Here is a 22298-nt window from a genome sequence, read left to right as displayed (position 1 = left end):
AGCTTTCTTATTAATTTTTCAACATTGTGTAAAATAACTATAAAGTAACATAAAAGGTTTAAATACTCGTTATCGTTTTACACTAAAATATTACTAAAGAGATACAAAAAAAGTAAAATGCATATGTTGTTTTTCTTTAAGGAGATTAAATATTACTGAAGAAAAAAAAAAACCTAAAACAGCCAAATGGGGCTATGCATACAAACTTAAAAGGTTTAAATAAAACAGAAATATATACCTTTTATTTTTACTTCCTTAACTTGTGGAGGGTGTATCTTGTAGCAAAGCCCTAAGTTTTTTCATGAAAGCCCGTTTCAGTCAATAAGTCTTAAAAAGAGGTGTAAAGATATTGACAATAAGCTATGGAAACCCACCAAGACATGCAGTCGTTTAAATCAAGGTGCGAGTCGAAAAACACCATCCCATAATATTAGTTAACGATTAACACATTTCTATATGTATTGTAAGCATACAATACAAAAGGTAATATGTTGCGCTTATTTATCTGGTGTACCGACATTTTTGCGCGTTTAACGGCTGAAATCTAACGTGGTTTGTGCCCTTCAGAATGAAAACAGTTTGCATTTAACTTTTTAATAAGAAACGAGCTTTTAAGTCTGAGAAATCACTCCGTAAATGCACACGTTTAATTCTTTATCACTTCAAACAACTGAACTATCCAGAACATTTCAGGCATACATTCAGCATTCAAACTATGTATAAAAAGCACAACTGTTAAAGGAATTCAGAATTTCTTAATTGAAAATGTTCCTTTAATCCTCAACATGTCTCAATGAGTCGTTCTGGTGGTTTTACTTGACATTTTGATATTCTGGTTAATTGTGTTTGCAGTTGAGATGTTCTTTCCTGATTTATACTTGTTTTCTTGTTAATATTTGTTTCGCTGGTGTTAGTGTTCTGATTAGAGATTATTGGTCCTTTGATGTCTTGACGGTTTCTTCTTAGAACAGCTCCTATTACGCAATTCCGTCACATACTGGTCTATTGTTTCTCTGCTTTTCTGGAAACGTAAAAAAAACTTGTGCCGCTCAAACGTCACATTGCGCTTTGGGTTGCAATACGTTTCGAATTTTTCAACTATTTTGTTCAATTTCATATTGTCTCCATCTTCTTCAAACTGAAAATTGTTATACACCTCTAGCGCCTTTTCGCCAATTACATGTAGAAGCATAGACGCTTTCATTTTTTCACTTTTCCTATCTGCTTCAATCGCAGCAAGATACAACTCGAATATCTGTTTAAATCTTTTCCAATTTTCAGCTACATTTCCCTTCAACTGGAGATTTGGTGGGGGCTGTAATCCTAACATATTTTTTTTTCTCTTTTGCTAGAACGTCTTAGCTCTTTCTGATCACGTTTTCGGGTTACTCACAGACACGCGACTCGTTCAAAAGCTGAACTTCTTCTTCAGATTCCTCTTCCAATCCGCCACTTCTGACACCATGTAGTGATCTTGTTAGGTTCGTAGTTTAATCAATACACAGGATTGAAAGATATAATAACGTTTTAATAGACAGACTTTAGAGACATTTACTGTACAAGTAACTAATCGTTCTTTAGTTCACACCCATTCTCCTACTTGCATCGGCATTCACAGGCATTACTAATCATTCTGTAAGTATCCCTTAATAGACCTTACTAATCAACTATCATTACAAAATCCAACGTGGTTTGTGCCCTTCAGAATGAAAACAGTTAGCATTTACCTTTTTAATAAAAGGCGAGCTTTTAAGCCTGAGAAATCACCCCGTAAATGCTCACATTTAATTGCACATGTGTTAAAATGTATGCTTACACGGTATTAAAAGACACTCAAAAATTAACGTCATTTACCTTTGTTCCCGCATTTGAGAAAAGGCGAGCTTTTAAGCCTGAGAAATCACCCCGTAAATGCACACGTTTAATTGCACATATGTTAATATGTATGCTTACACAGTATTAACACTAGAATTACCAGAGCCTACGAAAAAACTCGTAAATCCGTCCCACCTTAAATCGCGTCTTAAATCCGTTTGCACCTCTCCGCCAGAGTCCTTTGTCATCTAAATGTGCTGATAAAGCTACTAGCAGCCAGCTATTCCATCCCCCCACCGACTTAGAATGAACTTCTCTCCTAGCTCAAGCCTTGCCTTGATTTGATTACCTGGGATTGAAGTGGAGTTTTACAGTGGAAATAATTCTAGCGTTATTTGGAATACACGCATTTCATGTGTGTTCCATTTCTATAGTTGGCTGTGCAAACACATTTTTAAAACAGAAACGTTTTTCATATTCTAATAGTAAATGACAAAATGTAGGCATAAACTATATAACGTATGAAGCCTGAAGTCCATATATCAAAGAAACACTTTCACAAAAGGTACAAATAAAAGAACACGTGGGCCTTCATTCAAAAAAAAAAAAAAAAAAAAAAAAGCCGCGTTAGCATGCCACATTGACTTTCTTACTGCAACCGCCGCGGTGGCGTAATGGTATCAGCGCCTGACTGGGACTCAGAGGGTGGCGAGTTCGATTCCGCACGGCTCTACTTCGAGAAATTAACTGCTCTTATTCTTACAACTTTAGAATAACAATATAAATTTGATTTCAGTCTGTAACAGGCGGTGTAACTTATGATACTGGTAAAGGTTAGCTTTTTTTTTTTTTTTTTTTTTAATTCACTTTTCATTCTCGCAGTCACATTCAGAATCAATCCATGCAACCCCATCTGACACAGCTGGTTTCACATAAATAAAAGTGCACTTTTATTCAAGACTATAACCGAAGAATAAAGAAAGCAAGTTACAGTTGGTGGTTGATACAACAGCTTGCGTGGTGCAATGTTAAGAACTGCTGATTTCCGATCCGTGCTATATAAAATCATCACATTCAAATATTAACAGTTCCCACACACCCAAGGTCCGCCATTCCTACATTTACAACATGTGTACTTGTTGCAGTGTACACACCTCTCTGTGCTATGGTTCCTATTACAGTGAATGAGCACCTGACACTGTACTTTCTTCCCTGGGGGAAGCTGAGGTCTTAGAACGGAAGTTTGTTGACGCTGTATCATCTTTTCTTTTTCCATCGCCTTTTCCTGTAAGAAGCGACGACGAAGTTCCTCTGCAAGGTGAGCCATGAACACTCTTCTTTTCTCAGCGGACCCCGTGCATGCCTTATACAATACGTGTGCGTTCATCGCTGCTAGGTCAAGGATGTTGTACAACACAGCAACCGGCCACCTGCGTGTTCCTGTGCGCACTGAACAAGCACGCGCCTTCTGGTCCATGATGTCAACGCCACGCTGGGGAAAAAAGAAAGACAAATATATGTGACATTTTGAAGAAATCATTTTATCACCAGAAGAGCACCAGAATACTTCGTCACACTAATATTTTTTTCATTAGCATACCTTCATGTGGTTGTAGTCTGTGACCGTGTTTGTTTTTTTTTTTTTTTTATCTTGCCCAATCTCCACATCATGGTGCATTGTGCTGAGAATGCAGACAGACTTCATCTTTTTGGGCACATACACTGTCAGCATGGCACTGGGAGATCTAAACACCAGCGTGGAGAATTGTTCGTGTACTGAACTGACTTTAGCTGCAGGTGGAAGTTCCCGTCGCACTTTATTCATGGTGCCAAGCAGAGTTGTATTGCGGTGCAGCAGTCTATTAGCCAGCGAAAGTGACGTGAAGAAGTTGTCTGTTGTTACGGTTCTGCCTTTGTCCAGAAATGGCTCCATAAGCTTTATGACCACAGACTCGGAAAGTCTTTCTCCCATGGGACGACTGGGATCTTTTCCTAAATAAGGAGTGGCATTGCACATGTACTTTGTCTCCAAATCTGCCACAATCCAAAAAGGCAGACAGTGGGCCATGAAAGCTGCTTAATACCTTACAAGTCACACTTGCTGGCACTGCGCTCAGCTGCATGTTTATTTTTTACACCCACCCCCTGCCCCCCCAATTGCAGTGCCACTGTAAATTACAAAGTGCTTATGACAGTATTGCATGGATCTTGTAGAAAGTTTTTTTTTTTTTTTTTTTTTTTTTTTTTTTTTTTTGCTGCTGGTGTTTGTTTTTACTGAGCCGCAACTACTATAAAAATAAAGTATATAAAAAAAAATACATATACCAACATCCCTGTACAGTATATAACACCCAGATTTGTTAACCTAAATTAGAATATATTCAAATATTTTCTTATTTCTCCTTGGTATATTCTAACCTTATTTTTTGGCTAATCTGGCACCTCTAGTAAGCATAAATGCAAATGTTATTTTTTCCAGTGTTTAGCAAGTTGCTCTTAAACAAAGCCACTTCTAAGAATAATTAATATACTATTCGAACAATATTTTTAAATTTTTTGCTAATTACTTTAAGATTTTGTTTTCTGTAGCTTAAGAAGCTTAAGAACTTTAAGTAGATCATAAGGACCTTAGTCTTTTTAGAGTGGATGACAATCTAGCAATAAAAAAAATATTACCAAAATAGCTTACAGTAAAAAGGTTCAGAAGCAATATACCCTGCATTCACTTTTCTCAATATTATTCCCCTGTCAAACTGAAAAGTTTTTTTTTTTTTTTGTTCTTGTTTACGGCCTGACATATTTGCATGCTTGACACTGACACTTTAACATTTTCCTTCTGCTTGCAGATTGTATATCAGTAAAACCTCACAAAACATAATCTGGCATTGGAGAAAAAAAATTTGTCTAAGCCAACCACACCGCTTATTTTCAATGAAAAGGTTCTTCAGCAAATCCAACAAATCTCTGCAAAAAATACTTTGCAGAATTTCAGCAGTCAACTCAAATTCTAATCGATAAATGTTTTATATGTCCTTGGGAGTGGAATAGTTTAAAATATGGCATTAATCATTCACATTTGGATGCTTTTACAAGACTCCCAACATAAACACTTTTTTGTTCTACCACTTTATGCAGTACATTATATTTCTGTTACTTCAGATTGTTAAATATTTTGTCAAGTTGTGTAACAGTCGTTTTAAGTTGGTTAAAATATTTTACTCTTAAGTTTATTGCAACTTCTTGTTCATTCTTACTGCTTATAATTTTATTCTTTGGTTAGTTTGCCTTTAAGCAGATTTTAGTAAACCTTACCTGCTATTCCTTACAGTCCCTAAATCTGGAGATGCATACATTGCCAAAAGGCTTTTTTGCTTTTGTGTAACCCTTGGATTTACTAATTTATACTGTATTTTGTGCTCCATAGTTTTTCCCTCCCAAAGACCATGATACTCACTACTTTTGCTATTTTCATTAGAACTCAGTTTAAAAAGTAATTTGTCAGATCTGTAAACTCACATTGCCTGACTTATTTGAGGTATTTTGTGTTATTTTTTGTGTAATGTATATTAAGTAGATCTACCTCTGTTTATATGCTTAAACTGATTCTTTTTTGTTTGGCATAAGATTTTAGTTAAGCAGGTAAAATAATGTTCTAACTTAGTAATTTTACTGTTCGTTCTTTGTTGCCATAAACATATCTTTGTCAACAAATTTGGACACTCTGCACTCTACACAGGGAAGTTCTGAAATCAAAGCAGCTAGGTCCACAACGGAACAAAGCTTTGTCTGATGTTATTAGTACAGTCAAAATGAAACTACAGAGATATTGTCTTTTCTTTGAGCCCCTGTCAGGAGTTGGGAGCTAGGTGTGTACTTTTTTTCAGTGAGGCCAGGTGGCTTTCCTATGGTAAGCTAGTTTCTAGATGATTCAAGCTCAGAGTAGATGAAACCTTTTTTTGCATGAAGTTGGAATGCAGAAGCTCAGAAAGCTTTACAAAGAAAATGTTTTAATTAATTTGGCATACCCGTGCATCATTCTGTCACTGTTAAATAAATTGAGTCTGACATTGCAGGGCATCTACAACATATGGCTAACAATATCAGCTCTTTCACTAGAAACATGGAGAGTAAGGCAGAAGACTTAGAACAATATTGACTCGTTTGAAAACCTGATTACTTTCATTAAAAGCAGTGAAGTGAAAGAAATCGCTCAAAATTCTTGTCTCTTGGAGCATAGTTCCATCTAAAAAAAATTATTTAAGAAAATTTAAAAGAAGGTCAGTTTGACAGTGTAAGAGGACTTGTCTATATTTTTTCTTCCCTTTCCTACATATTCTGAGATGGTCTCTTTTAGCTGAAAACAATATTAAGATCTACATTCAACAGTGAGAATGGTTGTATCAACACTGCAGCCTCACTTTGAAGAGTTAAGTAGAGAAAGACAGGTCCACTGCAGCCACTGATTACTGAAAAATGTCATGTTTAAAGTTTAAGGAGAATTGCAGTTAATAATATTGATACTGTTCTTATCAACATAAAGTATTTTGGTATTTGAGTATTGGGGATGATCGTGAGATAGAGGATTGTTTGTATTGTATTTGTATTGCATTGTTTTCTGTTTTTAAAAAGGAGCTTATGTCTGGCTCATTAGAGAATGGCAGTGAGAAGTTGGTTAAGCCTGTTCTTGACATTTTGGCAATAGCATACTGCTTTGAGAAGTTATGCTTCAGCTTATTTCTGCCTAGTGTAAACTATTATCATCTGAGGTTCCTGAAACACATGTATATTGGGTATGTACTGGGCAAAGTATAAGTTTTAATATTGCACATATGATCAGAAATCAGTCTTAGATTTTTATACCCCATATTTTATATTCCCACAGGCCTCTGTTATTAGTAAGCAAAATAAGAAATTTAGTTAAAAAAAAACTGAGACAACTCTTAGATAAAGTCATCTTTGGCTTGACCACTCCTTGGACATTATTACTACAGTGTTTATTTTAGAATTTTTGTTTTTCTTTTTGAAAAGCTAGAAAAATTGCATGTAATTTATTCTGTGTACCTGCATTTTTTAAAGATTATTGTCAAGGGTATTTATGGTAAATTGCAGTCCATTTTGATAAAGCTTATTGTGCTTCACAAAATTTACAAGTTCTGGATTCATTTTAATCCCATATAACTGAAACTTTTGAATCCACACATGAACACATTGAATTACTTTTTGTTTTTCTTTTTGTTGCTGGCTTGTATTTAACATTGTTAATTATATAGGTATTTTAAAGCTATTTTAAAAATATTTACAATGCTAATATAATTTGCTTTTTTAATTATAAGACTGTAGAAAACAAGGTATAAGAGTAATTGAATTATTACTTCTCACTTTTTTTTTATTCTAGCACCTCCACCACCTCCTTCACGAGGTGGTGTCCCTCCCCCTCCTCCCCCTCCACATTCTTCAGGACCACCACCACCACCTCCCCCTGCAAGAGGCAGAGGTGTTCCACCACCTCCCCCTTCCAGAGCACCAAATGTAGCACCACCACCTCCACCTCCTTCCAGACCAGGAACAGGAGCTCCACCTCCACCCCCACCCCCTACAAGAGGCCATCTTCCACCTCCACCACCACCAAATCCTTGCTCCTTTGTTTCTTCTGGTCCCCCACCCCCACCACCTCCTCCTTCCTCTGGTCCAGCAGGAACAGGTCTGAGTGGACCACCTCCCCCTCCTCCTCCTCCACCTGCTGGTCCTCCTCCACCTCCTGTGCCGGGTATGGACAATGACATCATTTCTCCATTGGGAAACAAATCTGCTCTATTGGATCAAATCAAGGAAGGGACACAGCTCAGAAAAGTAGAACAGAACAACAGGCCTGCATCCAGTACAGGAAGAGATGCACTCTTAGAGCAGATAAGGCAGGGCATTCAGCTAAAGACAGTAAGTATATCCCATAATTAGCATTAAATAATAAATATGTTGACTGATTATTTCTTGTTTAATTTTATAAGTAGCTCCTTATTTGTGTTACTAATATGCCTGTTAGTTGGTATAAAGTATAGTTTGTAAAATTCTGTTGGTATAATTAGTTATTGCCTGCCATTCAATAATATAGTATACAAGAACATTTTAAATGTATTGTCTGCATGATTTTCGTTTCCTAAATACAGACAGAAAGGGAATATTGAAACCGTGACAAAGGATATTTTTGTTCGCCTCTTTATCTTGCAGTAAAAAATCGAGTCTGAAAATGTATATAGAGTCATCATTGACTGCTGCTTTAGAGTAACATGACCTATTGTATGTGTATGTCAGATTGAACAAGTTTCACATGGAAAAACTTTTATCTGTGTCACAATATCTAACATGCAAGAGCCAGAGTCTGTCTTGTTGTTGTAGGAAATTTCAGGATGTGATTGCTTCTGTGTTATTTTGTTTTTGTTTCTTTATGTATAGGATCTATAGTTACAGTACACCCTTTTCAATTCTAAGGTTTTATGCGTATTAGAACATAATAAACAATCACCTGGTCCTTAGCAGGTCTTAGAATTAGGTAAATACAACCTCAGATGAACAACAACACATGACATATTACACTGTGTCATTATTTATTTAACAAAAATTATGCAGAAGCAGTGTGTGAAATTACCCTTACCGCTTCCATAGGAATTAAGTGTGTAAGTAGCAGCCATGTGCAGCTAATCGAAGGCATGTGATTAATTGATCATCAACAAGTGTGACCACCTCTATAAAAGCAGAAGTTTTGGCAGTTAGCTGGTCTGTAGCATTCAGATGTGTGTTAACACAATTCCAAGGAAAAAATACCTCAACAATGAGCTTAGAAGAAGCAATTGTTGCTGCCCTTCAATCTGGGAAGGGTTATAAGGCCATTTCCAAACAATTTGAAATAACTCATTTTACAATGAGAAAGATTACTCACAAGTGGAAAACATTCAAGACATGTGCCAATCTTCCCATGAGTGAACATCCCAACAAATTCACCTCAAGGTCAGACTGTGCAATGTTCAGAGAAAATGCAAAAAAAAACAAAAAAAAAAAAAAACAACAAGAGCTACATCTGAAATTAGTTCATGATGTTACAATTAGAAAAACACTGAACAAGTATGGCTTTTTTGAAAAGCATCTTCTCTCTAAAAACAACATGGCATAGGTTTGCAAATTTTCATCCGATAAACCAGAAGACTTCTGGAAAAATGTCCTTTGGGCAGACAAGACCAAAGTGGTGGTGTTTGGCCGTAATGCACAGTGCCACCTCATATCAGCACAAACACCTCATACCAGCTGTCAAGCATGGTGGTAGAGAGCTGATGATTTGGGCTTGTTTTGCAACCTCAGGACCTGGGCACCTTGCAATCATGGAGTTGACCATGTATATCAAAGTATTCTAGAGTCAAATGTGAGGCTGTCTGTCCAACAGCTAAAGCTTTGCTGAAATTGGGTCATGCAACAGGACAATGATCCCAAGCACATCAGTAAATATGTACCAGAATGGCTGAAAAAGAAAAGGCCCAGTCAAAGTCCAGACCTTAACCTGATTGAAATGCTATGGCGAGACCATAAGTGAACTGTGCATAAACGATTGCCCACAAACCTCAATGAACTGAAGCAACGTTGTAAAGAAGAGTAGGCTGAAATTCTTCCACAATAATGTGAGACTGATAAAGCCATACAGAAAACAATTACTTTGTTATTACTGTTAATAATGCTTTTACGAGCTATTAAATCATGATGTGTACTTTGTTTTTCACACATGACACGGTGGAATCTGTTGTGTGTTATTTTAAACCTGAGGTTAGATTTAAATAATTTTAGAACCTGGTAAGGACCAGGGGCCTCATGTATAACACAGTGCGTAGAATTCACACTAAAACATGATGTATGAACAAAAACAGAAATGTACGTATGCACAAAAAAATACAGATGCATAAAACTGCATACACAAAGTTCCGTGCACTTCCCCTTTATAAATCTTAATGAATGTGAAATTTAACGCATGTGCCACGGGCCTACAGATCCATACTGACTCCTCCCAGAATTTTGCGTATTTGTGTATGAAAATCAATATAAATTGCCCCATCCGTTTGATGTTTTGTTAAAAGAGGCACGGAAAAATGTACTTTTAGGTGGCTTAGACAGTTGTCGACATGATACAGTCATATGAAAAAGTTGGGAACCCCTCTCAGCCTGCATAATTTATTTTCAACAAAAAAAGATAACAGTGGTATGTCATTCATTTCCTAGGAACATCTGAGTACTGGTGTTTTCCGAACAAAGATTTTTAGTGAAGCAGTATTTAGTTGTATGAAATTAAATCAAATGTGAAAAACTGGCTGTGCAAATATTTGGGTACCCTTGTAATTTTGCCGATTTGAATGCATGTAACTGCTCAGTACTGATTACTGATTACCAAATTGGTTGGATTAGCTTGTTAAGCCTTGAACTTCATAGACAGGTGTGTCCAATCATGAGAAAAGGTATTTAAGGTGGTCAATTTCAAGTTGTGCTTCCCTTTGACACTCCTCCGACGAGTGACAGCATGGAATCCTCAAAGCAACTCTCAAAAGATCTGAAAACAAAGATTGTTCAGTATCATGGTTTAGGGGAAGGCTACAAAAAGCTATCTGAGGTTTAGATAGATAGATAAATGGATACTTTATTAATCCCAAGGGGAAATTCACATACTCCAGCAGCAGCATACTGATACAAAAACAGTATTAAATTAAAGAGTAATAAATTTAAACTCAGTTTCAACTGTAAAGAATGTAATCAGGAAATGGAAGGCCACAGGCACAGTTGCTGTTAAACCCAGGTCTGGCAGGCCAAGAAAAATACAGGAGTAGCATATGTGCAGGATTGTGAGAATGGTTACAGACAACCCACAGATCACCTCCAAAGACCTGCAAGAACATCTTGCTGCAGATGGTGCATCTGTACATCGTTCTACAATTCAGCACAATTTGGCACAAAGAACATCTGTATGGTAGGGTAATGAGAAAGAAGCCCTTTCTGCACTCACACCACAAACAGTCGCTTTTTGTATGGAAATGCTCAATTAGACAAGCCAGATTCATTGTGGAACAAAGTGCTTTGGACTGATGAGACAAAAATTGAGTTATTTGGTCAAATCAAAAAGCGATTTGCATGGCTGAAGAAGAACACCACATTACAAGAAAAACACCTGCTACCTACTGTCAATTTTTTTGGAGGTTCCATCATGCTGTGAGGGCTGTGTGGCTAGTTCAGGGACTGGAGCCCTTGTTAAAGTCGAGGGTCGGATGAATTCAACCCAATATCAACAAATTCTTCAGGATAATGTTCAAGCATCAGTCACAAAGTTGAAGTTACGCAGGGGTTGGGTATTCCAACAAAACAATAACCCAAAACACAGTTCGAAATCTACAAAGGCATTCATGCAGAGGGAGAAGTACAATGTTCTGGAATGGCAGTCACAGTCCCCTGACTTGAATATCATCGAAAATCTATGGGATGATTTAAAGCAGGCTGTCCATGCTCGGCAGCCATCAAATTTAACTGAACTGGAGAGATTTTGTTTGGAAGAATGGTCAAAAATACCTCCATCCAGAATCCAGACACTCAAAGGCTATAGGAGGCGTCTAGAGGCTGTTATATTTGCAAAAGGAGGCTCAACTAAATATTGATATAATATCTCTGTTGGGGTGCCCAAATTTATGCACCCGTCTAATTTAGTTATGATGCATATTGCATATTTTCTGTTAATACAATAAACTTAATGTCACTGCTGAAATACTCCTCTTTCCATAAGGCATGTCATGTATTAAAAGGAAGTTGCTACTTTGAAAGCTCAGCCAATGATAAACAAAAATCCAAAGAATTAAGAGGGGTTCCCAAACTTTTTCGTGTGTGTGTATATATATATATATATGTGTGTGTATATATATATATATATATATATATATATATATATATATATATATATATATATATATATATATATATGTGTGTGTATATATATGTGTATATATATATATATATATATATATATATATATATATATATAGATATAGAGATATTCACGGCATTCGTAGTCTGTGTCACAATCTGATTGTTTGGGTGGTTACCTACCAGGTAACGCTTGTGGTTGGCCAGCAATCTGCTAACATCCGCCACGGTGCCCTCAGTTTGTGAGGAGCAGATCATAGAATGGTTGAAATAGTTTACTGTCAAATAAATGCAAAGAGTACACGACACGTGTTTCGCCCTCATTCTGGGCTCATCAGGTGTACACACTCCACTGCACTCCCTCTCGGGAATCGAACCTCGGACGTCAGCGCTAGAGGCGAGGCACCGTGGCGGATGTTAGCAGATTGCTGGCCAACCACAAGCGTTACCTGGTAGGTAACCACCCATACAATCAGATTGTGACACAGACTACGAATGCCGTGAATGTAATTACCCCGATCTACATACTGTCAAATAAACGAACCACACACCGTGGCGCAACGTTAGGGGCATCGCCTCTGGCGCTGACGTCCGAGGTTCGATTCCCGAGAGGGAGTGCAGTGGAGTGTGTACACCTGATGAGCCCAGAATGAGGGCGAAACACGTGTCGTGTACTCTTTGCATTTATTTGACAGTAAACTATTTCAACCTTATATATATAGATATATATATAGATATAGATATAATTAATATGTATGTTAATTCATTTTTTTCATAAAAGTGATATTAAGTGTACATCCTAGTATTCTAACAGCACTTGATGGACTGATTGAGTGCATACAGCTCTTGGGATGAAAGTATTTCTGAGCCTCAAGATCCGTGCAGGAAATGCTCTGAAGCATTTGCCGGATAGGAGAAGTTCAAATAGAATGCGCACAAGACGAAGTGGAATTCATCCAGATGCTGGCGGCATTTCTGAGCAGCATGTGCTATAAATGTCCTCCAGAGGTTTCCGATCAGCTATTGTACAGCTGTGATTCCACATACCGACACAATGGGTTAAAATACTTTGAGTGTGTTCTGAGAGTAACACTTAAAGCAGCTATGGTATCTGGAATAGTTTGACCGTTGCATGCACCATTATATTGTTACAGAATGATTACAACTAAGTGCCTTAAATTTGTAAACGTACACAGTTAATTTTGATATATTTGATAAATCCTGTGTCATTGATGCAAGTCTGAAAAAAGGGAGACCACACACATTAGCACTGCTTTAATGGTGGATGGCGCCAGTTTGCAAAACTAGACCGAAAAGTACATACATAAGGTGAGGGGCTGGCGTGAATTTGTGCGTGGCTGTATGCCAAGTTTAGTTTTTATACATCTCGGAAGTGAACGTGGAAATGGGCATACGCCCCTTTTATACATGATGCCCCAGATGTTTTTTTTTTTTTTTTATGTCCTGATACATGAAACCATAGAACTGTAAGACGGTGGACTTTCTTTTTCACCTGACTGTATATATCTCATATGTGTAAATTCATGACAAAGAAATCATTTTAATATTTGGTCATATCATACTTTTTGCGTGTCCTTATCAATTACAGAATTGCTAATCAGATGTTTATGTCACATTTTCACATTGATGTGGAAAAACAAGTTCTGTTTTTGTTAATAGGAGTAAATGGAATATTAAAGCCTGATAACTACCTAAAAAACATTAAATCGCGCAACAACATCAAGCACAGGGCAGCAAACAACCACCAGGACACACATATACACACTCACTCCTACCAGACACTTTCACAGTCACTGTTCAACAAACGCTTTTGCAGTCGCTGTTCAATCTAACGTCCCTGACTTTGGAATATGGGAAGAAAATTGGGGCACGTCCATGTGGACAGTAATTGGGTCAGAATTCAAATGTAGTGTTAAGGGCCTGTGAGAGTACTGCCCACTATGCCATCCTACACTGTACAGTATATCTCAAAACATGGATTTGTTTGGTTAATATTATCTCAGAGCTTGGTTGTAATCCTTTTGGTGAAAAGGTTCCTGGTCATAAGACGAAATTGTTTCAACTTCATTTTCAATTTTATTTTAGTCATACGAATCAATGAAAATTGTGCAAATATGCAGTTAATTTGGGTTAAAGTAGTGGTCAACTGTTTTTTTTATTATTTTTCCTCCTTAGTGTCAAAGTTGAAATCAGTCATTGCATTCTGTGATGGTAGGTTCTTGCATACTGTAGTTCATTCATGCAGGCTCTTAGAGCATTCTGCTTTCTGCAAACTAAAGGCAAAAGCAATGTGCATTTTAGGAGTTTAGCAGTTAGTGTCTTCATTGCTTATGCAGTAGGTCATTTTTTATAACAAAAAGATACCTGTCTCTTTTCACAAAGAGACAATAAGACTTTAGTACTTAATGGAAGCTCATAATTCAAACTGCTATTCCAAAATTGAGAGTTGCTTAATCTAAGGGAAACAAAAAAACAGTAAACTTTCACATATATTAGATCAAACTACCTTGTAAAAGTAAAATTTTCTCTTCACCACATCCAACCTACAAATTGGTTGTGCTATATTAGCGTAAAGTTCATGAAATTTAAAACTATGCTGCAAATTTAAAGTCTTAAATTTTAGCACATCATTAACCTGAAATGAAAGATTAATTATATCTCTTGTTGGTTTCCCTCATAGGTAACTGATGGTCCAGAGTCTGCTCCTTCTACTCCAGGCCCCACAGCAGGAATTGTAGGAGCATTAATGGAAGTAATGCAGAAAAGGAATAAAGCCATTCACTCTTCAGGTAAGTGTTTTCATCCTTTCACAATATATTAGTGCCTGGAGGTTTATGTAGATATACTGTTTTCTTCCCTGTCACTATACAGTTTAATATATTTTAAACATTCTGCATATACAGAATGATTTACAAGAGTGTATTTTATTCCAGTTTTCCTACACTTGCATTACATTGTGTCAGGTGCACCTCCTTGTCAAACCTCCCCAGCTGCCACACTACTTTGAGCAGTCCAGATAGATGTGTGATGCCAAAGGAAATACAAAAAGAGGCTACGCATTTAACCTTGATGCTCGTCTTCCTCCATGGCAACCTTTCAGTCTCGGGGACGTCTCCCATTTTTCAATGTTGATGCACAGATGGGAATTCCTGTTGCTGTTTTGCAATCAGCTAGACAATACTCACTAAAAAAAGTCACACGATCACTCTGCATGCACTAAAAAATTTGATAATTGGTTAATGGCACTTCAGTCTGTTTGATCATGGTTTGGCTCTATCACTTTGTCTGCCTTTTTCATGTTGTCAGTATTTTTTCATTATACATGCACGCTCCATCCCAGTTTTGATTGGCACTGTGAAAATCTGATACATATATAAAAAATGTAATACATTGTGATCCTCTCAGTTCACATTTATTTGCAATTGTTGTAAAAGAATGAGTCTCAACACACTGGAAAGGTTTGGGGCAGCCACCCCATATATTGTCCCTGGCTGCAAAAAGGGTTTTAAGATGAGCACTGTGCATAGGTTGAGTTCCAGACTGAACTGATCTAGTGGTGGAACAGGTGGTGGCTTTAAAGGGTGATACCGGAAGTGATGTCATCTGAGACTGGAAACCGGAAGTGACATCTTTCTGCCCACCACTACCGGAAGTGACATCTTTCTGGGCGCCACAACCAGAAGTGCCGTTGTTGTTGAATGAGAGAGGTCTTCCCATATTTGGCCTGCAGAGACGGCAGAAGAAGGTTTAGCACACCCCGCCACCCCCTGGCCTGGTGGATAATTACCTCCACTTGGTCCACTCGGCCTCCTCCTAATCGCACGTGTGTGACAGTGTACAAAGTACAAAGAAACTCTTACTTGCACCCTTCAACAACATCCATCACTGAGCATGAATCTCATTCCGTAGCCTACTGCATTTAAAATAACAACAAAAGTAGCTGCTGTGTAGAAAAAAAAATCATATTATTTTAGTGCGTCTCTGTTGATCTGTTGATAGACCATTGTGCTTTATGTGATTCAATATGTATGCCAGCATTATCTGTAAAAAAAAAAAAAAAAATTAAAACTTATTTTATTTGAGCACACATGGCTTAAGAAAAAAATATGATTTGAATGTGCATGTGCCGCTAGTGCTTATGGACATTGTGAATTACAATAGATGCAAAATCCAGAAAATTTCAAAACATACTGACTGCTCTGCCAGTATATCAGACAGGCAGAGTTTTGTGGAGAGCATCATTTGTTAAACCAGTGGCAGAGTATATTCTTTAAAGAAACAGAGCTGCAGCGAGAAAAGTAGGATATTACAGTATGTAGCCTGAAGCTACAGAAACCTGGCAAATTTGGGGTGCACCCTGGGTAAATGTCAGAACACCCCCCCCATGATGTCCACTGCGAGCAGATAAGCAAACAGGAAATTTATCTTTATCCCTATTCACTTCCATTTTAAAATGCAAGAAGAGGCTAGGTATTTTTTTACAATTTATAAAAAGAGATATCACTTTACAACATAATTTTATGTGCCAAACTATTATATACCATGATTGTACCAGATTTGTCCAAGCTGGCATGCTGTCCTTGTCATTCTTCAACAGCTAAGATGATTCTGAATGATCTGCCCTTCCATCTAGGTTGATACCAACTGCAAACTTAACCAACTTGTTGTTTATGTACTTATCCAAATTGCTTGTGTATGTTAACAAGAGCAGCAGCCCTAGCACTAATCCTTTTTTAACATACCCAGTTCTGAAAATGTCCCCTTCACCATGACCTTTGCGTTCCTTGTGTTTTGGAGCCAGCGTTGTTCTCGCTTCTTTTAGTTTCATAAGCCTTTCATGTGATGCTTTATTAATAGCTGTCTGAAAAATCTAGACAAATAATATCATTGGCACTTATTCTTACGGTATGTGTGTGTTGAGCCCCTGCTGACTATTTGTTAACTCGCCTCTGCTGCTGGATTTATTTTCTAGGTTGCCGGTTCGAATCCCCGTCACTGCCAAAAAGGCCACTGCTCTGCTGGGCCCTTGAGCAAGGCCCTTAACCTGTAATTGCTCCAGGGGCGCTGTACAATGGCTGACCCTGCGCTCAGACCCCAAGGGGTATGCGAAAACTACCAAATTCCTACTACAAGAAATTGTATAAGGCGAAGTAAAGAACAAGAAAAAAATAAAGAACAAGAAAATAATTCATCTATGATACATGTTAAATTTTTTGGACTATAGTAATGTTTATCATTCTGATGACTCCGTTTATACATTGAGGTAATATTTGCTACTTTGCTGTCTTTAAAAATTTCCCTAGTGTGCAGATAAAAACTATGTGTCAAGGGTTTATATATGTACTAGCCTAAAGATTTCAAAGATAAATGTTATCTGGTCCTGGTGATGTGTTAAATTTTGGCCTATCTTATCTAAGTAGTAAGCACACACTTTGGTATAATAGCTGGTATTACTTTCCTTTGGCAGAAACAACATCAAATAGACATCATGCGTGCATAGCCCATTCAAAATCCTCCCATGGTATCTTGATGGGATTCAGATCCAGACTTTGATGTGGAAATTCCAAAACCCTCCATTTATTTCTATTCAACCATTCCATGGTGGATTTACTAGTATAGTTACAGTCAGTGTCATGTTGGAAGGTCCACTTTTGGTGGAGCTTCATTCTTATGACAGATGGTCTCATATTACAATCAAGCATCTTCTGGTACAGTGATGATGATGATGAGCGGTATAGGCCCTAATATAGCAAGTCAGCCCCAAACCATAACAATACTGTCTTTGCTTTTGACAATTGTGTCTTTTGGTACTGTGACATGAGCTATGTGTAAATCCTGAGATGAAACTCTGGAGTTCTTTGCGACTGTTTTTCTGTATCTTGTATTCATCTCTTTGGCTGAACTTCCTGGGGCAGCCAGGCCTGCACAAGTTGGCAGTTTGAAACTTTCTCCAATTTAGATGATCTTATAGACAGTGGAATGGTTAATTTCCAATGGTATGGAGATCAATTCAAGTCCCTTCCCAGACTCACAGGCATTTCTAACTTTCTTTTTGAAATCCTCAGGTTTCTCTTCCAGTCTAGAGAAAAGCCATGCAAAATGACACCTTTTATTGGCTAACTAAAAAGATTTCAATATGCAAGCTTTCGAGGCAACTCAGGCCCCTTCTTCAGGCAAGATGTAATCATCATGGCTTTTCTCTACATTCATAATGGCTAACACGGTACAATACCCTAGTCTTCCAGTCTAGGAATTGTGATAACACATACTTCAATAACAAGACACAAACCAAACTAAACATCCAAGCTTTGAAAATAATAGGTTTCTCCAAGATCCTCTTTAATGATGTTTGCTCCTTATCTGGTGCAATTGATTCTAATTGTAGGTATTTGTAGTAGTGATAAATGTAGGGGTGTAGTTACTTTTTCCACATACAAAATTTGCATTTATGCTTATTTAAATTATACAATGGACTACAATATATAAATGTAGCATTATGTATATTATTCTGTATCACCGTTATCCTTAGTTATTGTTTTAAGTTAAGATCAGATCTTGCACTGTCCTCATATGTTAAAAAAGAAAAACATTTCATGGGTTGTACTTGCTTTTTTTATATGACCTCATGTTGTTTGCAATTTGATAAATAATGTTACTTTATTAAAATAGGACAAATACCTTTGGTTGTGTTCTCCATTTTCCATTTGGAATTGATTTATTATATTTCTAAACCAGCTATAATTACATATCTACTGAATCTCACGGCTCAAGAACACAATACGTTTTTAAGAATTGTATGTATTGGAGAAAAGTTAATCGGATCATGTATGCATGGTTTGAAAAACAAAATACTCTTAATTTTTGATATTGGCATATTCTAAAAGCATTCTCTTTCTTTTCTTCCCAAAGATGAAGATGAAGATGAAGATGATGAGGAAGATTTTGAAGATGATGATGAGTGGGAGGACTAGATACTCAAAGCAGAAGAATCTCCACAAAAATAGACCTTACACTTGTTAAAATTATAATGTACATTTTTTCTCAATTTGCTGTATATTTTTGTTGCCTTTTTGCTTTTCTGTTAATCTGTGCAATACCTCATTTAATCTGTAAAGGTTTGTCATTTTATGTAAAGTTACTCTTTATTAATTTGTGCAATTTTCCTTCACAACAAATACACTTGTAGGTTTGAATGTTATTTACTTTGATGAAGTTATGAGAATGAAAAGCATTGATTAAACTTACAGAGAGTAATTCCTGCTGTATTCATTACTGCAAAATAACATTTTCATATTCTAGATTTACTGAAACATATCCTTACTAAAGCTATATTAAAACACTTCCCCTAACCTCGAGTTTTACACATCTGTTGAATATTTAGCCCCTTCATTTAAACAAAATGCTACATGGATGTTGAGGTAGTTATGTTTTTGCACGTTACTAAAGCTATTCACACTAAAGACATGATTCATACTTGATGCTGTATCAGCAGTATGTTTAATAGTCTATCTCATTCACTGTAAGAATGAAAGTACCCTATACAGTAAAATTTCTATAGCTTATTGTAAAGCAGCAGTATATTCTTCTCTGAAGAGAGAGTACTCCGTTAGTTATCCTTGCATTTTTTATGTTTCTGGAATTCACAAAGGGGTTTTTGTTTTCTTATTTCTTTGGTAAAAGTCCTATAGATAAATTTAAGAATCAGGTCAATAATCTTTTATCGAATTATTGTAACCTTTTATTTGAAGTCATGTATCTGATGAACACATTGTTAAAGAAACATTTTAAATGTTGGAGTGAAAAGAATTGAGTTGCACATTATTGGGAATTTTAAGGTGAGGGGCTATTGCTTGATTCTTTTAGTTGAATTTTTAATTAATAATGCATACTAAATATATCCAGTCATTATTTAGACCTAATCATTTTATTTTTTTTAATTAATTTGGCCAGAAGTTAACAGTTCCCCCCCCCCCCCCCCCCGATTGTGTCATGTTTTTTTTTTTCATGCACAATTTATTTGTCTCTCTGGTTGGTGGTATGTTAGGTTTCCAAGGTAAACATTTAAAAATAGGCAGAATAAGAAATTCATAAATCTAAAATTGTATACTTAAATGTTAATATTAGTATCACCCAGGATCTGCTCAGTGCTTCTGAGAACTTCTTAATTCTTATGATTGTATTACAGGTCCGGGTAAACACATTTCAGTATCAAACTGTCTGTTAACTCTGTTGACTTCAAATTTATTTAAAAAAAAAAAAAACTACAATCAGTTCTGGTTTTTGAAATGAAACCAAATTTGGCATGATCTACAAAAGTGAAAGGGAAGAAACTTTTTTTTTTTTTAGAATTCAGTGACAGCAATATATTTTTTCAGTCAAAATACCAAGGTGCTTCTTCATGTTTTTTTTTCTCCCAATAAACACCATTGCACACTAAAATTGTTTTTCTTTTTTGGAAATGAACACATACTTATTAAACAAATTACTCTAGGCGTGATCTTAGTCTCACCAAATATATAGAGAAAAAGATTAAAAAAAAAAAAAAAACTTTCTGCAGTCTAGCATGCAGATAGTAGAAGTCATTGCTTTTAATATCATACTAGTATTGCAGGTTTCATGTCTATAATCTCATCAAGGAATTAGTCATTATTATATTATGTGTTTATATATTCACTTTATTTTTAGATATTTAACTTTATGTATTCTTTTCATTAGCCCTGCTTGGGAATGCTTTAATAAATGAAAGATTTTTGTATTGTATTGTAAATTCAAAAATTATTTAGTCTAAGCTTTATTTAGGGGATATAATATTTTTAACTTTCTATTTTTGCTGGATGCTGGTTTCATCTGGGTATTCCAATGTTCAAAGATAACATTTTGATAAGTTGCTTATTTGTTTGAATCAGTATAGAGGCATTAATGTGATTTCATGTTAAAGTAACAGAAATATGTATAAAATGGTTCCACTGCGAATTTTGTTTTGATTTGGTTTGTTGAATTAAGCAAAATATATTTGTGAACTGTTATCTCTTGTCTGCATAACTTTGGAAAGTTGGCCATCACCAGCCTCCTGTACATTTTGAAACATAATTGCCCTCTTATTCTGAACGAATGACAACTGCTAATGTAATCTCTTCTGTCAGGAGTGTGCAGCTTTATCTTTATCAGGAGTGTTTTTAGAATCAAGGTCAAATTCTTTGTCTTGGGTTTCTCTTCTGTTAGTTTAATAAACAACTTTTGAAGCATGGCACAACTAATGCAAGTATTTAAAAAGTGGAAGTATGATTGCAAATGAGAAATAAACACATTAAACATTACTGACCACTTAACTTCCAAATTCCTTTTCTTACTGTCAAAACATATTTTAATTGAAGTTCTTTGCCAACATGTTTTCATATTTCTTTGAGCAAATGTTGACCTTATGTATTTAGGTTCCTATAATTCAGTATTGTAGGTTATACAATTAATTGCATATATCTATTTTTACAATATTCAAAGATACATTGACTAAAATGGGTCCAGATGTCAGCTATTTTAATTACAGCTCTTCTGTATCATATGATTATAACTAAATTTTTAAGGGATGGATTTCTGGTCTAATGTTGAGTTTGTGAAAATAATTTACCTTGCACCTCATGCGGCTAGATAGATTTAAAACCATTGCAACACTGCAGTGCATTAATTGGATTTGAGAATGTGGTTGCAGTTATGCAGTACTCCACATTTTCTTTCATATCAGGTAACAAAATGTCCATCATTATTATTTGTAAACAAGTGTCTATTTTAAGTTTTCACTTCAAAAGAAAAAGAACCAGACATTTTCCCTTAATTTTGCTCTTGTATTTCCTTTTTAAAGACAATGCTATTTTACATAGTTTCTTAATGAATACAAAAATGAAATCCTACTGTACAATTAATCTCAATGATTTTCACTGAAATCATTATTTTATGTGGAAAGATGCACAATTCTAGTTGTTTTAGTGTGTTTTTTTATTTTTGTTAAAAAAATAAATAGATGTCTTGGGTGGAACATTAGCTTTGTGGAATTTAACCATATAAAACATTTTCAAATGACTGTAAATATTTCATACACTTTCTTTAAAGTCATTACTTAAAATAAGTGTTTCTAAACGCTTCTACCCAGTTAATTTTTAAATGTATATAATTGATAACATGTTATCAGAAAAAGTCATTTACTGTTTTTGATGATGTAAGGCCAGGTATCTTTAATATTTTATTATGTTTATTCATTTAAATAAATTAGCTATACAGTGATCAGTAATACATATGTAAAGAACTTTTACAACTTAAAACAAGACCTGAAAGTTTTGGACAATGTGATGTTTTTCACATCACAAGTTTCATATTTAATGAAAGCTGATATAACTGATTTTTATGTAAAACATGAATAAATTTGTATTATGTAAAATTACAGGTTTATTAGATTTACACAGCATGAAAAAATAGCAAGTTAGTGTAAGCCACTTAACCACAAAAGTCCGCCCCCCCCCCCCCCCCCCCCACAC

General features: G+C 35.9%; 1 protein-coding gene across 1 annotated transcript in view; it reads left to right on the top strand.

Annotated features, from left to right (window-relative positions):
• Nucleotides 1-19026, top strand: part of wasla (WASP like actin nucleation promoting factor a) — an 85530-nt gene extending 66504 nt beyond the window's left edge. The window contains exons 4-6 of the mRNA XM_051929925.1: nt 7211-7749; nt 14453-14561; nt 18682-19026. Of these exons, the coding sequence (XP_051785885.1) occupies nt 7211-7749; nt 14453-14561; nt 18682-18743 (710 nt within the window). The 3' untranslated portion in view covers nt 18744-19026. The remainder of the gene's footprint in view (nt 1-7210; nt 7750-14452; nt 14562-18681) is intronic.
• The last annotated feature ends 3272 nt before the right edge of the window (nt 19027-22298 follow it).

The sequence above is a fragment of the Erpetoichthys calabaricus genome, chromosome 1 (assembly GCF_900747795.2).
Source record: "Erpetoichthys calabaricus chromosome 1, fErpCal1.3, whole genome shotgun sequence".
NCBI lineage: Eukaryota > Metazoa > Chordata > Cladistia > Polypteriformes > Polypteridae > Erpetoichthys > Erpetoichthys calabaricus.
This window is presented reverse-complemented; position numbering and strand designations above follow the sequence as displayed.